The 19,702-nt window shown below is 36.6% G+C and overlaps 1 protein-coding gene across 4 annotated transcripts in view; it reads right to left on the reverse strand.

The window, feature by feature from the left end:
• Sepsecs (Sep (O-phosphoserine) tRNA:Sec (selenocysteine) tRNA synthase) overlaps positions 1-19,539 on the reverse strand; it is a 29,862-nt gene extending 10,323 nt beyond the window's left edge. The window contains exons 1-8 of one of the 4 annotated variants that reach the window (XM_010610447.3): positions 19,300-19,539; positions 18,425-18,579; positions 15,176-15,294; positions 14,544-14,702; positions 13,332-13,485; positions 9,498-9,600; positions 3,382-3,511; positions 3,165-3,256 (exon numbers count right to left, since the gene is read on the reverse strand). In XM_010610447.3, the coding sequence (XP_010608749.1) occupies positions 3,165-3,256; positions 3,382-3,511; positions 9,498-9,600; positions 13,332-13,485; positions 14,544-14,702; positions 15,176-15,294; positions 18,425-18,579; positions 19,300-19,413 (1,026 nt within the window). In that variant the 5' untranslated portion in view covers positions 19,414-19,539. The other 3 variants (XM_033758768.1, XM_033758769.1, XM_033758767.1) reach the window with 3 other exon arrangements.
• Between the last annotated feature and the right edge of the window lie 163 nt (positions 19,540-19,702).

Here is a 19,702-nt window from a genome sequence, read left to right on the forward strand (position 1 = left end):
TAAACTTGCTCTGTACTAGTATCACATGAATCAATGACCATAAGGAAACGAGCAGTTTCTGGCACACAGCACACATTTATAAAAATGTTAGCTCCCCATCTACTTTAATCTAAAAAGTTTTCAGGGTAAGAACAAAAAAAAACTAGGACTGAGGGAACAGCTCAGTGGTAGAGCATGTGCTCAGTATTAGGAATACTTCGTTATGTACATAAATGTGTACGCTCATACAGGCATTTCTGTAGACAAAACAAACTTCTCTGAAAGGCTACACTGAGAACGAGTTCACACAAACTTTTCTAAGGGTCTCACCGTAGTCCTGCACTCTGATCCATCAGTGCCGTGGGTATGCTGAGCATCGTCTCCTCCTCAGTGTATTTCCTTCGCCTGGCTTCCAGAACTCCACACTTGGTTTTCCTGCTGCTTAACTGCTCCTTCTCAGTATCTTTTGCTGGCTCTTCTTCTCTTCCCATATCTCTTAATATTAGAGCACCCCAGGGCTCAGTCCTTGTTCTTTTGTTCTGTTTAGATTCACTCCTTGCAATCCAATCTAGTCTCTGGCCAACTCCCAATATTTTACCTCCAGCCCAGCCCTGTGTCTTCAGACAACACACACACACAGATGTACTCTGTCCCTGACATCGCCATCCTGCTCTCCAGTCTATCTCAAACTCACTTTTCCCCACCACTGAACTCCTGATGCTCCCGAAGTCTAAGTGCTTCCCCCATAGTTAAAGGCTCTCCCATCCTCCTGTCTTCTCTCCTTCTCTTACACAATATATCCATCAGGAACTCTTGTTGGCTTAATCTTTAAAAAAGGCTCCTTCCCATTGTGTTCACAGAGCAAATCCCATATCACTACCTCCACATGGTCTCTGACCCCCTATTCTCTCTCATTTCCACAATGTTCCACCCTCAGATATGGATTATGAGGCTCCATGAAACTGAAGAGAACTAAAAGATCTCTAAATCACCAATATGCCACATGCTGGCTTGCTAAAAGGTCCACACCAATTCTCATGACTATAATGACCAAATCCCAGAAAGTAACTCTTTTAATAAATACTTCAATAAATATTCTAGAATTTTAATCAATATTCTGAAGTCTTTTAGAAACAGAAGTAGAATCAGATAGAAGTTGTTCTTACAAAGGCATAGTGAAATCAAATCCACAAGTTCAAGTAATTTTCCAAGGTGAAGTCATAGTAGAGCTAAGACCCACTGGCATCTGAAACGACGACAGGCAGACAAGATGACAGGTGTCCACACACACACACACACACACGGTCACCATCCGACATATGTCAGCTTCCTTCGGCTATAGCAATCTATGGCCATGATGTTACTTTTTAGAATTTTCAACACTAGTTTTCTTCTTATTGTGTAAAACTTTGGTCAAGTTTACTGAGATATAATTTGCACATAATAAAGTTGCAGGTGTCTCCTTTTCAGGTGTCCATGTCTATGAATTTTGCTACACATATACAGACATGAATTCACTTCCACTCTTAAGATACAAGATACTTTATCCTCCCCAAAAACCCCTTCCCACAGCCCTAGTTTCTGGGGCTGATCCATCCCTCTGTCCTCTATTTTTTGCCTTCTCTGGGACAGCATATAAATGACACCATAATACAGAGTCTTTTGAGTCCGGCTTCATTCTTTTATCATAAGGTATTTGAAAGTCATTATTTTGTTGCATATGTCAATAGTGCATTCGTTTTTATTGCTGACTATGGATGTACCATAGCCTGTTTATCTGTTCATCAACTGATAGATATCTGGGTTGTTTCCAGGTTTAGGCAATTATGAACAGAATTACTACAAACATTCATGTATAGATTTTTCATACATACAGAAACCTTCATTTCTCTGGAGTAAATAGCTAGAAGTGGAACGGCTGATTTATATGGTAAGTATATGTTTAACTTAATAAGAACTGCCAAAGTGTTTTCCAAGGTTGCTGAACCATTGTGCATTCCTACCAACAAGGTCTCAGTTTTACTCACTTGAGATCTTTGCTAACATTTAGTATTGTCAAGTTTATTTTACTTTAGCCATTCTAACAGGTGTGTAGTGTATCTCACAGTGGTTTTAATTTTCATCTCCCTAACAACTATTGAGTATCTTTTTCTCTATCACACAAATCTCGAGAAATGTACTGATGAGAAAAAGTAAACTACTTGCCCATGGACTAAATTAGTAGGAGAAAGATCATTGGGGTAAAACAAGGCACAAAAATTTTTAAATTTCTGTTATGTATTTCTCCTAAGTCTATCAGAGGATACATATGGTTTAAAATATGTACAGTACTATTAAAATACCTATAACTGCTAATAAGTGTTACAAAGTTTATATACATACAGAAGTCTCTAGCTTTGTCAGATAAGAGAAATCTGACCTGATAATACTATCATAAGTTTGTGTGGGTTTTTTTTTTTTTTGGTACCAAGGATCAAACTAGGGACCTTGTGCTTATGAGGCAGGCGGCAACACTACTGAGGTAAATCCCCAGCCCTGTCATAATTTTGGAATTGTCTTGAATTAAGCTAGGTTTCAGTGTTACAAAGTTTTGAAACGTAAGTATAAGTTTTCTCTTCAGAGTCAGCATAAGCAATGAGTTTAAATTCTAATGATGGCAAAGTAGAAATTTATTATGTGAGTATGACAAGGTGGCCAGCTTCTGGCCCAGTTCTTCTTTGTGTAACTGACATTCCACACCTTAACTTTGGGCTTCCAAAAAGTAAAAAGAAGAGCTATCTGTTTGTCTTTCAAGAGCCCCTAAAGTGACAACTAGTGAAAAATCACCTACAGAGGTCAAGTATGGCAGCACACACCTGTTAATCCTAGTACTCAGGGAAGCTAACGCAGAGGGATCACAAGTTTGAACACAATCTATGCAACTTAGCAACTTAGTGAGACCTTACCTCAAAACAAAAAATAAAAAAGGCCTGGAGTGTAGGTCAGTATGAAGGCCATGGGTTTAATCCCCAGCAGGAAGTGGGGGGGGGATAAATCACCTACAGTGATTTTAAATCTGAGAAAAGTTCCCTACATCATACCGGATAACTAAACTCCCAATGTGATAAACTAATAGGCAAAAACAGCAATCTTTTGGAGCACTGTTCTAGTCAAAAGTATTATTCTAAAAGAAAGGGAATGCTTACCTTTCTTTCTTTTAACAGCTTCTTATAACCAGTTGATCCAAGTGACAGCAAGGTAATAAGGACATCTAAAGAAGGGGAGGCGGATGCTCTTCCTGAAATAAGGAGGAACAGGTTACCCTTAGGAGGGTGTAGAGGAAGCTTTAGAAATTGCAATTTATCATGGCAGCCTGTGTACAAATGGGTCTTTGTTACTTTTTTCTGAAAAACAATTATTTACCTGGATACATTTTGCTGATTTCCTGAATGAAGGAATCATTAAAGCCAGCAATTATAGCGCCACCTACTGGAACCATAAAATTTTTGTCCAAACTCTGAACAAAAGCATCTATTCTACCAACTCGAGCCCCCTAGAATCAAATGACACGTAATATTACATATTAGTTCCCAGAAGGATAAATAACTGCTGTTAACAAATAAGCACCAATTAAAAAATGATAAGTATGTAAGATGATGGCTGTTAGTATGACTTATTTCACAACACATACATATTTCAAAACATACTGTACAATGTAAATATATACAATCATAATTTTTAAAATGAGTAAAAACAATGTATGGAAATAAAAAACAGTCCTCTCATTTTTACTGTCTTTGTGATCGTGGTTTAAGTAGTAAACCAAGTTCCTAAATGGTGTGCCTTATAAGCAGAATAGAGCGCTTCATAGATTGCAACTGCTTTCACACATGAATCATTCAATCCTTACAACAATACTGGGAAACTGAAGGGTTTTATTTATCTGTTCAAGTGGAAACTGTACAGAAGCAGAACTTTACATCTTAAAACTCAATAGAGAATGAACTCCTCTCATGCCACTTATCTGTGACCCTTTACCATGAATGTCAACAGTGGGTCCAATAACCACGGAGCAGTGCTAAACCCGCTCTGTGAGCTCAACAGTGGCCAGTGCAATCTAATGGACTGTGTCCACCCAAGCTGCCAAAGCTAGTTAGACATTTAAGTGCCTCTCTTTGATGCTTGCACAATCTACTAATTTATGACCACTTTAAGCAACTAGCTTCTGCTCCAACTACTGCTCAAATAAAAAAAAATTTTTTTTTGGAAAACCAAAATTTTATTTTCAACATCAACTAATGAAAATTTTATTTGTATATTCTTGGCAATTCCAAAAGTAATGTTTCTACATACCTCATGTTCCCTAATATTATAGTCTTAGATGATCTCATTCCACTACAAATGAATTTCAAATGAAAATCTAATACTCTGGTGAAAAACTGAATACTTTTACCAACTGCAAATGTATAACTAAATTTTGGTTCCCATCCAACATAGTCTGTGACCTTCTGGCTAATGTGTTTCAATTTTCTCCTCTTAAAAACAGAGATACTATCTAAATTTCAACTAAGATAGTTTTTTTCCTTATCTGCAGCCACAGATTTTCAATCTGTATTCACAATCTACATTCCTATTAATATTATAACCACATCTGACTTTCATTTTCACACTTTCTTTCTGCCTCTGTATCTCAGGGAGAATGGAAGGCGCAGATAGCTGGTCTAATCTGAGAGACCAGATCCAGGCAACAGGTAGTAGCAGCAAAAGCACGGAAGGGGTGCGACTACTCAGAGGCCATCTAATAGTGGGGCCATTTAAGTCTTAACCTTCCGTGTTATTCTCCCTATTTCCAATAAACTATGGTCAGAAAACCCCATCATATTACGAGAAAACAGAAAAGAGCACCTAAGACAAATAAATAACCACATTTTATGGAGCATGTGAAAAGAAAGTGGCACAGTAGTCAGAGCCGCCTTGATACTGGCAGGCAAGCACTGTCCAAGGCCTCCTAGCAGAAGCACAAGCCTAAGCCAAGAGCTGGAGTGGTAAGAGAAGAATCAGTGTGCCGAACTCAGCTAGAACCCTTTCATCAATAGAACACAGGACGACTCAAAAGGTAGCACACCCTGGGCAAGAAAACAAGCAAGTCTAGCCAATGGTGGCACAGAGCTGTAATGTCAGTACTTGGGAGGCTGATGCAGGAGGGCTGAAAGTTCAAGACCCACCTGGACAACTTAGTGTTTCAAAATAAAAAGGGGTGGGATGTAACTCAGTATAAAGGCCTGGGGAGGTGGGAGAATATGAATATGAGTATGAACGAACTGGCAGGCCAGACCTAATCTCAGGAATAGTACAAGGATCTCATTCCCCACATTAATGTCTACTAACGAGGGAAAAACCACTAGGACGGAAGAGCTGAAGTAGACAAGAAATACAGGAGCATGGTCTACAAAGCCAGGAATGCTATTTTATCAGTTTATTCATCACTGTTTTATTCAAAGAACAAACAGGTGAGTACCTGTCATATGCCTAGGTTCTGGAGAAGGCAACAATTAATAAAACAAATATAGTGGTACCTCACTTCATGAACTTAATTTATTCTATGATTTTGGAGGATGGCCACGTTTGTGTTTATGTGGGAAAGATGGCTGTGGTTGTGTTTGTCATTGGCTGCAAGGTTTGCAAAAAAGAACAAAATTCTCTCAAATGCTTCTGTTTGTGAACCAAACTGTTTGCAAACAAAAGTATTTCATGAAATGAGGTACCACTGTAATTGTTCATATAATTACGGCCAGAATTTACTGAGCACTTACCACGTGCTAGGTACTGTTCTAACTTATATGCAAAACACATTTAATCTTCACAATAATGATATGAAGTAAATGCTACCAAAATACCTAATTTAAGGATGACAATATTGAGGCATAGTGAAATTAAAGCTCCATGCCCAAGATGAGCTGGTATTCAAACCCAGGCAGTTAAAGCACCTTGCTGAGGATTACCGAGCAATCAATGACACAGAAGGGACCAAAATCTAGATAAAGTATTTTTTGAAGAGTTCTTCCTGGATTGCACTATCTAACCTGACACCTCTCCCTCCCAAACACCAGAGTGCTCATGTAAAGACCTGACATTTTTACTGCACTACTTCCAAAAATAGAATGCTATGAGGGAAGGACTGTGATGTATTCACAACAGCATGCCCAGCACATATCCCACTATCAGACACACCAGTGGGAATCCAACAATATTTGCTGAATGAGTTGATAATCAGGTCTAAGAATAAGTACTCGTAACACTGACTTTTCTCAAATTCTTAATAAGCAAAGTTACTGCTTCCGACACTTTCGGAGCTTTACCATCCACTCTAATCCTATACACCTGTTTTTATAGCTCTACTGCTTCTCTCTCCATTAATGTGTTCTAATGCCCATGAGTCTCCCAAATTAGTTGTTTTAGTAAATACAAACAGCAGTACTGGCAAGACTGCATGTGCACAGCCGAATACCCTACCCGCCCACATTTAAATCATTTGGGGGCATTCTCTAAAAAACTTTCTAAAATTCTGGAGTATTTTAGTTATAGTTCTTTCTCTACCCCTTGTTTGATTATTGCAATACAATTTTCTCAACAATAAACTTGCAATTTTAATAGTTTGCTTTTTAAGGAAAATATGGGACTCTGGAGTCACACTGAGCTAGATGGGCTATTATACAGCTCCAGAACCTTGAGCAAGTCACTTAGCCCCACTGAAATAGTTTCTTCATGTGTAGAATGAGAAGAGTAAAGAGTACTTCTGGAATCACTAGGATTAAGTTAAGAAACTTTAAAAGCCTAGCAGGATGCCTACCACCCATAATACTAACTACTAAGAACTACACAAGTTAGGGTGACTTTAATTACTTAGAAACAGCAACCAGCATTCAACAAAACCAATGTATGTGGTTTAAAGCAACCGTGCCACAATTTCTTTTCATGAAGACTAATGTGAGGAAAACAATGTTTTTATACTGCTTTTTGTCCTTTTGAAGAATGCCAGTTTTAGAAGTAATACAATATATGCAGCAAAAATGGGAATTTAAAATTAATTTGCTCAACTTACGGTTTTATTTTTCTAGTTAATATGTTAGTAAAACGTCTCATGGACACAAAGAGGTGATGACAAAGTGGGATTCTATCATCGCAAGTCCAAGGGCACCTTTCCTATCATATGCTGGAGCTCACTGGCTTCAGTCTTAATCTCCTCAACTACACCACCAAATTGTCTAGTATTCCAAAATACATCGTGAGCACCCAAACACTGGGAATTTCTAGATTAAGTGATGGCTTAGTAATTGCCAAGAAATATTACAAAGATCATTATGAAGACTTTATAGGCATGCAGAGAATTTAAAATATTTAATGTTAACTGTATACAGTCATTATAACTATGTAAAAATAATGTATGCATTTAACATGTTCACAATGGGGCCATAACTTGTGTTTCACTGCTGGGTGGCTTGAACCACTAAGTGGTACATGCATGACTGTCCCACTGAGTGGCTTTTTATGAATTTTATTAGTAAAAAGAGTGATAAAAGTGATTAGAGCTGTTTGCAGCACCAATGGTTCAAGCGTACAGTTGTGTATGTACCACCAGAGGTTCAAGCCAGAGGGAATACGTGAAAAAAAGAAAACATGGATACATAAATCATTAAAGGCATCTGGTAGGGTAAGATGGTTGTAATCTACATCTTTATTTTTCCAAACTTTTAGTCATGCTGATAAGCATTTCAAAAGAACTAAGCCTACTAAAAATTAAAGAGGAAGAGAAAAGCAAGGTGAAGAAACAATAAAAAAACTGAAATAAAATTTAAGATCTCCAGTATGAAACTGTACACTCTTTCTTTGCTACCACAGAAATTAGGTATAATCTAGTCTCAAACTGTGAGGAAGCCTTAATACATTAAGGAATAATGAAAAGGATACCAAGGAAATGGTGAGCAGTCTTTACAGGTTTTAAGAAATTCTAATATACCAGGCCTATAACACACTCCATCTCTGGACTTAGGTTACATAAACTAATCAATTTCCCAAGTGGTTAAGCCAATCTGAGTTGAATTTCTGTCTCTTGCAGCCAACAACATCCTGACTGATACAAACTCTGAGTAAAAAAATTAAGTAAATCAGCTGTTACTGTCATATAAGCACACATATCAAAGATGAAATTATTGCATGAAAATGATAAAAGCAACACTGAATAGGATCTACCAGGTTCACAGATAATCTCTGAATAACTTATATCCACATAACAAAAATCACGGATCCCCAAACTGAATATACATATTAATATCATTGTACACACAATGTCTATATCATACACAAATAAATAAACATAATATTTCACTTACTTCATTCAGTAACCAGTTTATTGAGTGTCAATTATGTCTTAAGTACTATCTTAAGTATTGAGAGGCTAACAGTGAATAAATAAAAAGTTCTAGCTCTAAGAGAACATTAATCCTACCTACTATCAATAACTAAATACTATGGAAATAAAAATCAAGGGACCAGGGCCAGGGATATAGCTCAGCAGCACCATGCCTTCTTGGCAAGTGCCAGGTCCTGAGTTTGACCAGGACAAAAAAAAAAAGCAAGAGGCCACAAACCTTAAGAAGCATCATTATCTGCAGATAAGATGAAATACTGCCAGTTAGCAATGTATGACATGACCAACTGTTAAGACATTCAAATTTCAGGGATGTCATAATGTGAAAAAAATGGGCCCATTAAGATCCAATATGGTAAAACAGGGAAGGCAAGAATAGCAAGAGAGGGGAGTTATTCTAGACAAGGTGCCTGGAAAAGTCTCTGTGAGGGGAGAAGCCACGCCACGCTCCACAAGAGCAAAACAGCGAAAAAGGCAAGCAAAGACACCGAGAGCAAAGGCCTGGAAGTCTGCACAGTTGCGGGTGGTGGAGGCGCAGAAAGGAGTGAGAGAGGCTGGAGGAGAGCAGATGACACAGTGCAACAGGAACACTGAGAAGCAGCAGAGATTTCAACACACTACGTCTTGCAGGCCACAGCAAATTTTCAAAATTAGAACACAGAAGAGATGACCAGGACCTAGCTGACGCTTACAAAACAAAAAAAAGTCTGCCAGCTCCATAGTCAGATGTTAGAATGTTTATAAAGTCCTTTCCAGTCTAGGATAAGGTAAAACAATTTCTTAAATACAGAATAAAATAATCAATATAGTTTTTAAAATACTATAATCTATTAGAAAAGTGAAGATCCTGCTAAAGAAACAGTCTCAAAAAATTAAAAGCTCTACTGAAATATTACTATATTGATTCTGGTCTACCAAAGCCATTACCAATTATTTCCATAACTCCAAGAAATCATTAATGACTTTTGCTGTGATAGTATTGGATGCAAGTTTCTAACACTCCCTGAAATAGAAAAAGCTGGGTAACTGTTTTCACTACATTAGGTTGTGAGAAAAATAACCTCAAAATATGTTAAAATCTACTTTTCTTGACATCTTGTTAAACTCTTACCTGCTGAATGAGGTGCATGCACTTTGAAGACTGTACTCCGTAAGCATTGTTGACTATATGTGGAATGCCGTAATTAGCACAAATCACAGCCAGTTCTTCTATTCTATAAACATAAATATTCAACAGAAAGACACACTCATGCTGTGCTTTGTAAATTACAATGTGAGAATTGTTTTTAAGAAATGTGAGAGTCAACCATAATGTACGTGGGGGGGCAGACATGACAAACTAAAATTTTAGTTTACTTGTCTGTAGGATCTTAACATATAATTCATCAGCTTGGAAATACATAGCAAGCACTATAAGGAAATCTAAAAAGCTTATAAATTAATATTACCAATAAATGAAAAGATATTTATTTATAAAATTGTACATAGTAACTTAAATTATTTCAAAACCTCCTATTAATAAAGCCAGAAGGAGACTATTTATAATGACTCCTCACAAGGTGGGATGCTCTTCTTTTTTTGCAACTCAATCAATTTATTTTTTAAAAATTTTACTGGTATATATTTGCCATACATAATACTCACATTCATCATAGGGAATTTGTACCTGTACAAAATATGTCTTCTCACTTCCCTCCCTTCCCTTCAACCATTATTCCTTTCCTCATTTACAAAAGCTTTGTTTCCATTTTTCCCTTCCGTTTTTTAAAAAATTCCTTTCCCGTCCTTCCTCCTTCCCCTTCCTTTGTTCTCCTTCTCACTTGAACATGTTCTTCCTGCTTCTCAGTATCTTCCATTTTGCTCCATATCTACCCTTTGGTTTCTCACACAAGAGAAACAATGTGACATTTAAACGTGTGTGTCTGATTGGGATGCTCTTTTTTAACACCTTTGGTTGCTTACCATACTAACGCTAGTAGCTTCAAAACAATTAGTATATCTGGAAATCTTAAATCTAACATTAAACACCTCATAAAATAAAAAAAATGTATTTTCAAAGAGAATAACGTATTAAAGCTACAAAACATAAAAATGCCTCAGTATCAAAATAACACATTTTTATGGAAACAAAGTCTTTGTAAATAGGGAAGGGTGGATGGGGTGAAGGGAGGGCAGGGAAATGGGGAAAAACCAAGATACATGGTGTAAAAGTACAAGATCCCAATGATGAATGCAATTGTACTGTATACCTACAATGTCCCAATAAAATTAATGGGAAAAAAAACACCACATATCACAACAACCTGGATACTAAAGAATCTTAAATAGTTGCTGGATTTAAATCTACACTTATTCACTGTTATTTCTTCATTTTACACATCTCCTATTAAGACAATTTGAGTCTTAACATTATGCAAAGGTAATAAATCTCAGTTACAACATAATACATAAAGGTTCCTGCATGAAACAAAATATTCCTTCTGACAGAGACTATAATAGAAATGTCTTCACACTATGAAGCTAAAACTAAATCCAATGGTTTAATAACTTCTTAAGTTTTATTTACAATATAAAACCTGGAAGGAAATCATTTTTATATGATAAAAGTTCTACTCTAAAAGGATGTATTTCAAATATACATTATGTTTTTATTGCTAAATTAGGCAAGATAGTTTTTTAGTAGAAGTGAATTAGTATGTTTTCAAACTATAAATAGGAATTGGATTATTGTGTTCATCTGCCAGTTTTCAACTCATTTCCTTGAAGTTTTATGGATTTAAAAACTCGTTTTATCATTCAGCCTTACAAATCAGTACAAAAATTTCTTTTGTCAGGAATTGGATATCTGTAGCAAAATTAACCTTCTGGGTTACACACACACATTTTCTTCCTAAGATAGAAGGCACTTTCACATGTGTGTGATAATGACATTATTCCTTAAAAAGGAACTACTTTAAAATATAAGGTACCATAATAATATTGCAGTTCATTTTTTAAAAAAATCACTTGTGAGTAGTTTTAAACAATCTGAATTGACCAACTACGTTAATAGGATATTTTTAAGGTATTAGAGGCAAAAGACAAGCAGAAAACTATTTTCCATGTGAATCAAATTATATTCTAATTGGGCTGGGGATTTGGCTCACTGGTTCTGCCTGCCTCACAAGTGCAAGGTCCTGAGTTCAATTCCTGGTACCAAACACACACACACACAAAATATAAACAATCTGAATTGACCAACTACGTTAATAGGATATTTTTAAGGTATTAGAGGCAAAAGACAAGCAGAAAACTATTTTCCATGTGAATCAAATTATATTCTAATTGGGCTGGGGATTTGGCTCACTGGTTCTGCCTGCCTCACAAGTGCAAGGTCCTGAGTTCAATTCCTGGTACCAAACACACACACACACAAAATATATAACAAGTAGACTTCCTGTAAAACACTCTCCATATAATTAATAATAACAAAATATGTACTATATTCATTAAAATAAAGACTATGAAGAAATTACATTGGTACAAAGAAAACATAGTTTTTAAACTTAATAAAGTCAGAAATTGAAACTTATTACTAACAGTGTATCACCAGTTTCCTAAACTTCACTCTTACCCGAAACATCCATCACCTAACACTGCTAAAAAGTGAAAAAAAGAGAATTCTGGTGATAAAAAACCTATTTAGGCTGAGCATGGTGGCACATGCCTATGATCCCAGCACTCAAGAGGCAGAGGCAAGAGGTTGTGAGGTCAGCCTAGGCTTAATGGTGAGTTCAAGGTCAGCCTGAACTGCACAGCAAGAACCCGTCTCAAACAAGAAAAAAAAAAAGCCTATATATTTTTCTAAGGCAGACAGTACATATATCAAGTATACTATAAGCACTGAAAAAATTAGTCAAAATGAAACAAAAATAGAACTCTCCCACGGATAAATATCCACTTAACACAATCCGCTGCTACTAGAAATGTAATTTATTTCTAGTATATTAAAATTTTTCTACATATCAAATCAAAGAACAAACAGATATTTAATACAAATTATAAATGACTGATAAGTAATGAAAAACCATATATAAAATATACAAAATAAAATCCTAAATTTTACAGAATTTACAGACTTATAAATGTAGCAAGGTAAATTTTCAAGAGTATGATTTTTAAATTACCTTTTAAAACCTGTCTGTAATAAAAGTTAATATGAATTCATTATTGTCAAACAATACAATTCTATGAAAACCAAAACATAACTGATACAGGAAAAGTATAAAGCCAATATATTCAAAATGTTAAAAACAAAATCAGAGGTGCTATCAAACACAGAAATTGGCATTAATAGACTTAGTCCCTATTATATATTCAGAATAAAAATTTATGGCTATCCGTTAGAAAAATAAACATTGGCTTTTTTCCCTCTTTAATTTTTATCTTCTGAAATATTTATATTATCTTCAAAATGCAGAAAACCACTGTACACCTAGTAAATATCTGAATTAATCTTCTATTTAAATGAAATTCAAAGGAGAGTAAATAATCGTAAATGTTTCTATTCAAAACCTGCCAAAGCTGAGTTTCTACATATGAAAAATCATAGTGAAGACAGTAATCAATGAAAACAACTAAGCCCACCATTTAAATGAGAAAGAAACTTCCATTAAATGAAAAAGATTCTCAGAGACTGGAAAGAGGATAAAGAGCAAGAAAACAGTTTGCATCTATTCAACTGTAACAGGACCCCTACCTCCCTATTCGTTATTTCTCCTCCTTCTTCACCAAATATTTATATCCCCACTATGCTATTTCTCCACAAGCCCAATCTGTTCTCTTAGGGCAGTGCACTCACTATTTACTACCAAATGTTAAGTAAGCATATCTGAGAACTAGTATCACGTTTTACTCAAGAGGCCGATGAGCCTGAGAGATGACTCACTATTTGCAAATCACTTACTTATCGGGCACTCGTGGGGCGATACAGGACGTGGTGGAGTGAACACACAGAACAGAGTCGGGCCCCAGTTCCTGCACTTTGGCCTCCACTGCTTTCAGGTCCGTGCGTAGCTCGTCCCCTTCTAAACAGTTTTCTATCACCACCGGCTCAAAACCTAGTCAAGCCAACCAGAAAGTGGAATGTCACTAAAATAAGGAAACCAAAATAAGGGCAAATCAGGGAATTCTAGGAAGTCGTGCTATTCCACACCAGAACTTTAAATATTTGCTTGGATGAGCCTTCCTCTAGTAACAAAGACCTAGTTCAGTGTACTGGCATTAGTCAAGCAGTCAAAAAATGTGAAGGTCAGGCCAGGGATTTAGCTCAGGGGTTCTGCCACCTGCCTTGCAAGCACAAAGACCCTAGTTCGATCCCTAGTACCAAAAGGAAAAAAAGAAACGTGAAGGTCAACTTGAAGATTACACCACAGCTCTTTTTAACATTGCAATATGACATGCCGGGCATAGTGGTGCATGCCTATAATCCCAGCACAGGGACGCAGAGGCAGGAGGACTGCTGTGAGTTCAAGACCAGCCTGGGCTACATAGTGAGTTCCATGTCAGTCTCAACTATATAGTGAGACCTTGTCTCAAAAAACCAAAAAATAAAATAAAATAAAATAAATTGCAATATGACAAAAAAAATCTGGAAAGGAAAACAGAAATTAAATAGATATCTATGGAAATAATGCAGACACTGATAACAAAAAGGATGATGAATCCAGTTCAATTTCAGTCCACAGAAAATTAGGTTTGCTCATCCTCAGGTAATATTTTAGTTTTATACTAGTACTCACTTTAAGAGATGAACATAAACAATAATATAATTCAAATACTGAAACAAATCACAATCATGAACTTAATGGTTTACCTCTGAAGAAATCTTTAATTTCAGTAGCCTGAGGATTACCTGTCTTCAACTGTAGTACCATAACTTGTACATAAATATCTCCCCACATAAAATAATTTTATAATCTTTAACAATAAATATTTAAATATCCATAAACTTGAAAGTTGGATAAAATAATATATACACTGAATTTTATATCATGTACACTGTATCATAATTAAAAAAAAAAGAAATAAGAAATAGATTTAGCTAGCTCTATAAAAAATTTGAATTTTCCCATGTGGGATATTTAAAATACTGCATGTACTACTTATCTTCTTTTACCTGCGGTGATCATGGATTTAAAGCAGGACTTCTGGTCTATTCGTGGCCAAATGATATACTTTGCTTTTGGTCTTTTGTGTCTTAATGTTAAAAAACACAGGGTTAGACTCATACCAGTCGCCATAGGAACTACAAAGCAATTGGTCACTGCAGGAACACCTGTGAATAAGAAAATATAAATTAGTGATGCAATTTTTAAAAAATCAGCATTCTTGGAGAAAGGATAAAAGGTTTTGTCAAATAATAGAAGTTACAGCCCAAACATTTCTTTTTCTGTACTCATTCTCAAGAGATGCATTCTCTGGGATTGTGGCTTATGTATATTCATTTTACTACATCTTGTTTTGCTCTAATTATTCCAAAACACCTTCTATATGTATGCCCTTTAAAAGAGCCACTAATCTTTTTAGAAACAAGCATTAATAGAAATTAGAGCCAGGCATGGTGACACACGTCTGTAATCCTAGCACTCGGAAGGCTGAGGCAGAAGAAATGCCATGAATTCAAGACCAGACTGGACTATATAGCAAGATCTTGTCTCAGAAAAACAAAAGCAAAAGAAAGAAGAAATTAGGCAAAGATGCGTTGTATGGTCACCAAATATTACATATTATGATTAAGATGGAACATACCAGCCAACTTTATGATGTCCAGGACCAAAGAATTGGTAATTTTGTTCAAAAGGCTAGAGCCTGCAGCTTTCGGCTGCACAGCAGAAATATCACCAGACCGTCCAATGCCATGAATGAGCCTATGCAAAATAAAGGGCCAAAAACTAGCAAATGCTTTCAGTGTTTTAAGTAATCAAATATACAACTATACAAATACAACTACCAAAATTAACACCAGAGACTCTATTTGGCTGATTTATATATACTTCATCAACTATTAATAATGTGAAAATATCCTATTTAAATTGAAATAGCATCATCAATTATGCTGTGGTCCACAGACAGCAGCCTCCAATTCCTTTCTTCCTCTCTATGCCCACACCAAGAGTTGTAGTCTAATTCCACTCTAACTGAATCTGGGCTCGCCTTAGTAACTTGCTTGGCCACGAAGAATGTAACAAAGTGATTGCCCAGAACCTCTAAGCTAGGTCCTGAGAAGCACTAAATTTCCACAAGCTCTTGAAAAGCATGCTTCTCAAAACCCAGGTGCCATGCTAAGAAGACCCCATGTCAAAGAGCTAAGCCATCTAAGCTCCTGAGCATGTATGTTGGTCATCTGGAATAAACTGCCCACTTGAACCTGCACATGACTAAACTGAACCACAATTACACCAGAAACCTAAAACAATACACTGTTGAGCTCAGTAAACACATAGAACTATGAGAAACAGTAATGCAGGCCGTGATCAAAACACAGAATGTTTCAATATTAGAGTAAAAGACACTTTGCCATTAATACCCCTCAAAATATTCCTTCTGCTTTTTTTAAAGCCTTTTTAAAAATTAAATTTATTGGTATATTTTAGATATGCATTAGTTACATTCATCATTGGGATTTTGTACCTTTACATGATGTATCTTGGTTCTTACTTTTTTCCCCATTCCACTGCTCTTCCTTTATCCCCTCCACCTTTCCCTATTTACAAAGACTTTGTTTCCATTTTTTCCTTTTCTCTTCCCTATTTACAAAAACTTTGTTTCCAATTTTCCCTTTTCTCCTGTTTTTTTCTTTTCCTTTATTTCCTTTTCCCTACCCCTCCCACTTCCCCTACTCCTTTAGACCTTTTCTTCCTATTTCAATTAGCAGTTATACATTTCAATCCTTATTTACACTTTCAGTATTCCTTCTTTCTTTGAACACACTTATTCCATCATTTCTATTCCTTTATGAAGCTGTTCTAGTTCTTTTTTGAGTGTCTTTATACAGTATGATCAAAAATACAGTGAATGTTGCTGCATAAAACCCAAGAGAAAGACAGGCTTACAAAAATATTATGGTGTCTTCACCTTATTCTTTAGATCCTGCCGAAATGCAAAGTGTCAATGAAAGGTAAATGTTTTCAATCAATTCAGGACATTGAGACAGTTGTGACAACACAACTAAAGACACTTATAAAAGAGGACTTCGAGAGATGTTCAGCAGAAGAACAATGGGCTAAGTGGGTCTAAAGCCAAGGGGAGAATTTTGAGGGGTGCTATTGGCAGTGTATCTTTTACTGTAATACATTTTTAAAATTTTTTAAACTTTCACTGATTTTTCAATCATATCTCATAAATTATTTTTTAAGCCATTAAGTTTTGGAGAGGTTTGCTATGCAATAAAAAATTGGAAAATAGACAACATTAAATATTTTTATTTCATTTTCTCCTGACCAGAGCAGTGGGCTAAATTCCCAAGAGGATGAGCTGATGTTTAAAAAAAAATGCACTAATATGTTAAGAACTATATACTTCATGAAAATTAATGTGTGAATTCACTCACTTTAAATTAACAGCGTTATACATACATTATATATACCTTTAAATGTTTCAAAACAAAAAATCCTTTGTAATCTGAAATAACCTATAATTTACAGTCAATTAAACCTGAAATTCTTTATAATGGGATTATGACAGAACACTAGGTTACACTTCCTTACCACTAAAACCTCATGAACAAAGCCTTTTTAAAACATATTATCAACTATGTTAACCACGTCATTGTTAAACACCGAGTCTTCAACCAATTTATACATTCATTATCATTACTTTGGAACACAGTGTTTCAATTATGCCTAGGAAAATTTCAGAAATGTTTAGAGTATTTAAAGAATTTATATCTCACAGGAAGACAAATAAATAAATGATCATATCCAGAACTATTATCAATTAATAAGTAAATGGTAATCAGAATTGATAAAAAGCTTTCTGAAATACAAAAGAAAAAAGTGACTTAATAATCAAACATGACTTTCCTATGTGTACTGTAACTAAATTGTTAATTAGAATTGATGGAAAGCTTTTTGAAATAATTGAAAAGAAAAATGTGATTTAAATGTTTCCTGTATCTATCACAATAAAAAGCAGTACATATAAAATCGGACTTTGCTTAGATACAGATGAACCGTACTTTATTAAAATCTTAACTATAAATCATTCTCCAAGAAAAACTTAAATGTGGGCTGGGGTGTAAGAAGAGTACTTGTTAGTATGCGTGCGGCCCTGGGTTCAATCTCTAGTACAGAGAAGAAAGGGGGAAGAGGGTTTGTAATATTAGAAAAAAAATATCAAAAACTATAAGCAACAATAATATACTTTAAACTTGTTCAACCAAACAGGTTTCTTAGGTTAAACGTTCTGGTTTTTTTTCCCAAGTCTCTATATTTTATTTATTGTAGTCTTGTACGCCTAATATAAATGTTGCCCTTTATTTCATTCATCTTTATTTTTTAATCATGAACTAAGTTTATTGGTACAATTTAGATATACATAAGGATAACATTCATCATATGGAATTTGTACCTGTACATGATATATCTTGATTCTTATTTTTTCCATTCTCCCCTCCCCTCCCCCTTACCCTTCTTTCCCTTATTTTTACAAGACCTTTGTTTCCATTTTCTTTCTTTTCTCGTTTTTTTCTTTTCCTTTCCCCCTCCCTTGTTCCCCTCCTCATTTGAACATTTTCTATCTATTTCACAATATCTATTCTACATTTTGAACCTTATTCTCATCAGAACATACAGCCTGCGCTGTTAACTTCCCAGAAGCTCACAGGGTAACCAGCATGTATTAGAACTTGTACTCTATTGTATCTGAAAAGCACCTGTATTTGGTTTACATACCCATGTAAACGGACAATTTTATCAATAAGATCAATAATGTCACCATTATTTTACCCCCCAAGAGGAAAAAATAAATGTTTTCATCTTTCCTTGGGGAAAAAAATACCTGTAATGACGTCGAGCAACTAACGCAGATGCCACTCTCCCTTCCCTTTCGCCCACACCACAATTGCCCAAGAAATTGTTGCTATCCATGATTGCAAGTTCATGTAAAAAGAGCTCAAGCGTACTTTCATCCCAACCATCCTCTGGACACTTGCCCTTTAAAGGAAGAAACAAAAGTTTGTAATTATATACAAGAAATCCTACGTCGATATATTTTAAAACTATTAAAATGTGTATCCTGCCATGTTCCTTGTTTTCTAGAAGTCACACGTAAATCCAGCAGTAGGAAGAAACCTCGACTTGGCGAGACATTCTCATTACCTTTGATCTTAACTACCTGCAAATTGCGAGGCATGGGAATAAAAGAATTCGCTAAGGTTTACTCGGACTTTCAAATTTCATTAAACGAGAGAGACACCGCGGCCAACGTGAAGATTCAAGGAGTTCTAAGCAGGGTTTGTTAAACGGCGGTGAAATTAAAAGGAAGGCCGGCAGGAGCAAGACCTGTGAAGTTCGGAGGAAACACCAAGGTTCAAGTTGATTCGCCGTGCTTTCCGTCCCGAGTTCCCGACTACCGCCAGCGGTTGAAGGATAGGAACCTTGCCCTTTCAGCAAACAAGTGTAAGCAAGCCGTGGACTTTACCTCCTTTCTACAATCCAAACATGGAGAAGGGGGACGCCAAACCCCACCCCTAAGAACTCCCTCTGGGTTTCCCTGGCTTTGGCGAAGCCGAGAAAGAAGCGCGAGCCAAGGTGCGACAGTCTGGAGCAATAGTCTCAAACAGCACAGGAAGCGCCGAGGAGGACCCAGCGCTAAGCCGGGGCGCTGGGCGGAGCCTCGGGGCCGCGGTGGCTGGGGAGGGGACACCTCGGTACCTTCTCCAGAAGTTGCAGTACGAGGTGCTCGTGCGTGCGGCGGGCCTCACAGCCCTGTCGCACATAAGCCGGCGACACCAGCCGCTCGCCCGCAGCGAAGGTGTAGCGGTTCATGGTAGCTCTAGTGCCCGCGGATAAAGTAGAGACGCACACACGACGGAACCAGTAAGTAACTCGCCGCCGGGACGGTACGGCAGGGCCTAAGGTCAAAACACATAAAAGCAGAAACCAACGCTATCCACTCTTGCACATGCGCAGACTACATTAGCTCGGGCTCCAGGAAGAAGCTAGTGTTTGAGCATGCGCAAGTGAGTGCGCTTTTAGCCGGCGTCCGACCAAAGACAAGGGAGTAGTGAAGTAAACCCCACCTCGCTACAACTGATTGGTCTCCTTAAACCAGGGT

This window comes from Fukomys damarensis, unplaced genomic scaffold (genome assembly GCF_012274545.1).
Source record: "Fukomys damarensis isolate Sample0158 unplaced genomic scaffold, DMR_v1.0_HiC HiC_scaffold_35, whole genome shotgun sequence".
NCBI classification, from domain to species: domain Eukaryota; kingdom Metazoa; phylum Chordata; class Mammalia; order Rodentia; family Bathyergidae; genus Fukomys; species Fukomys damarensis.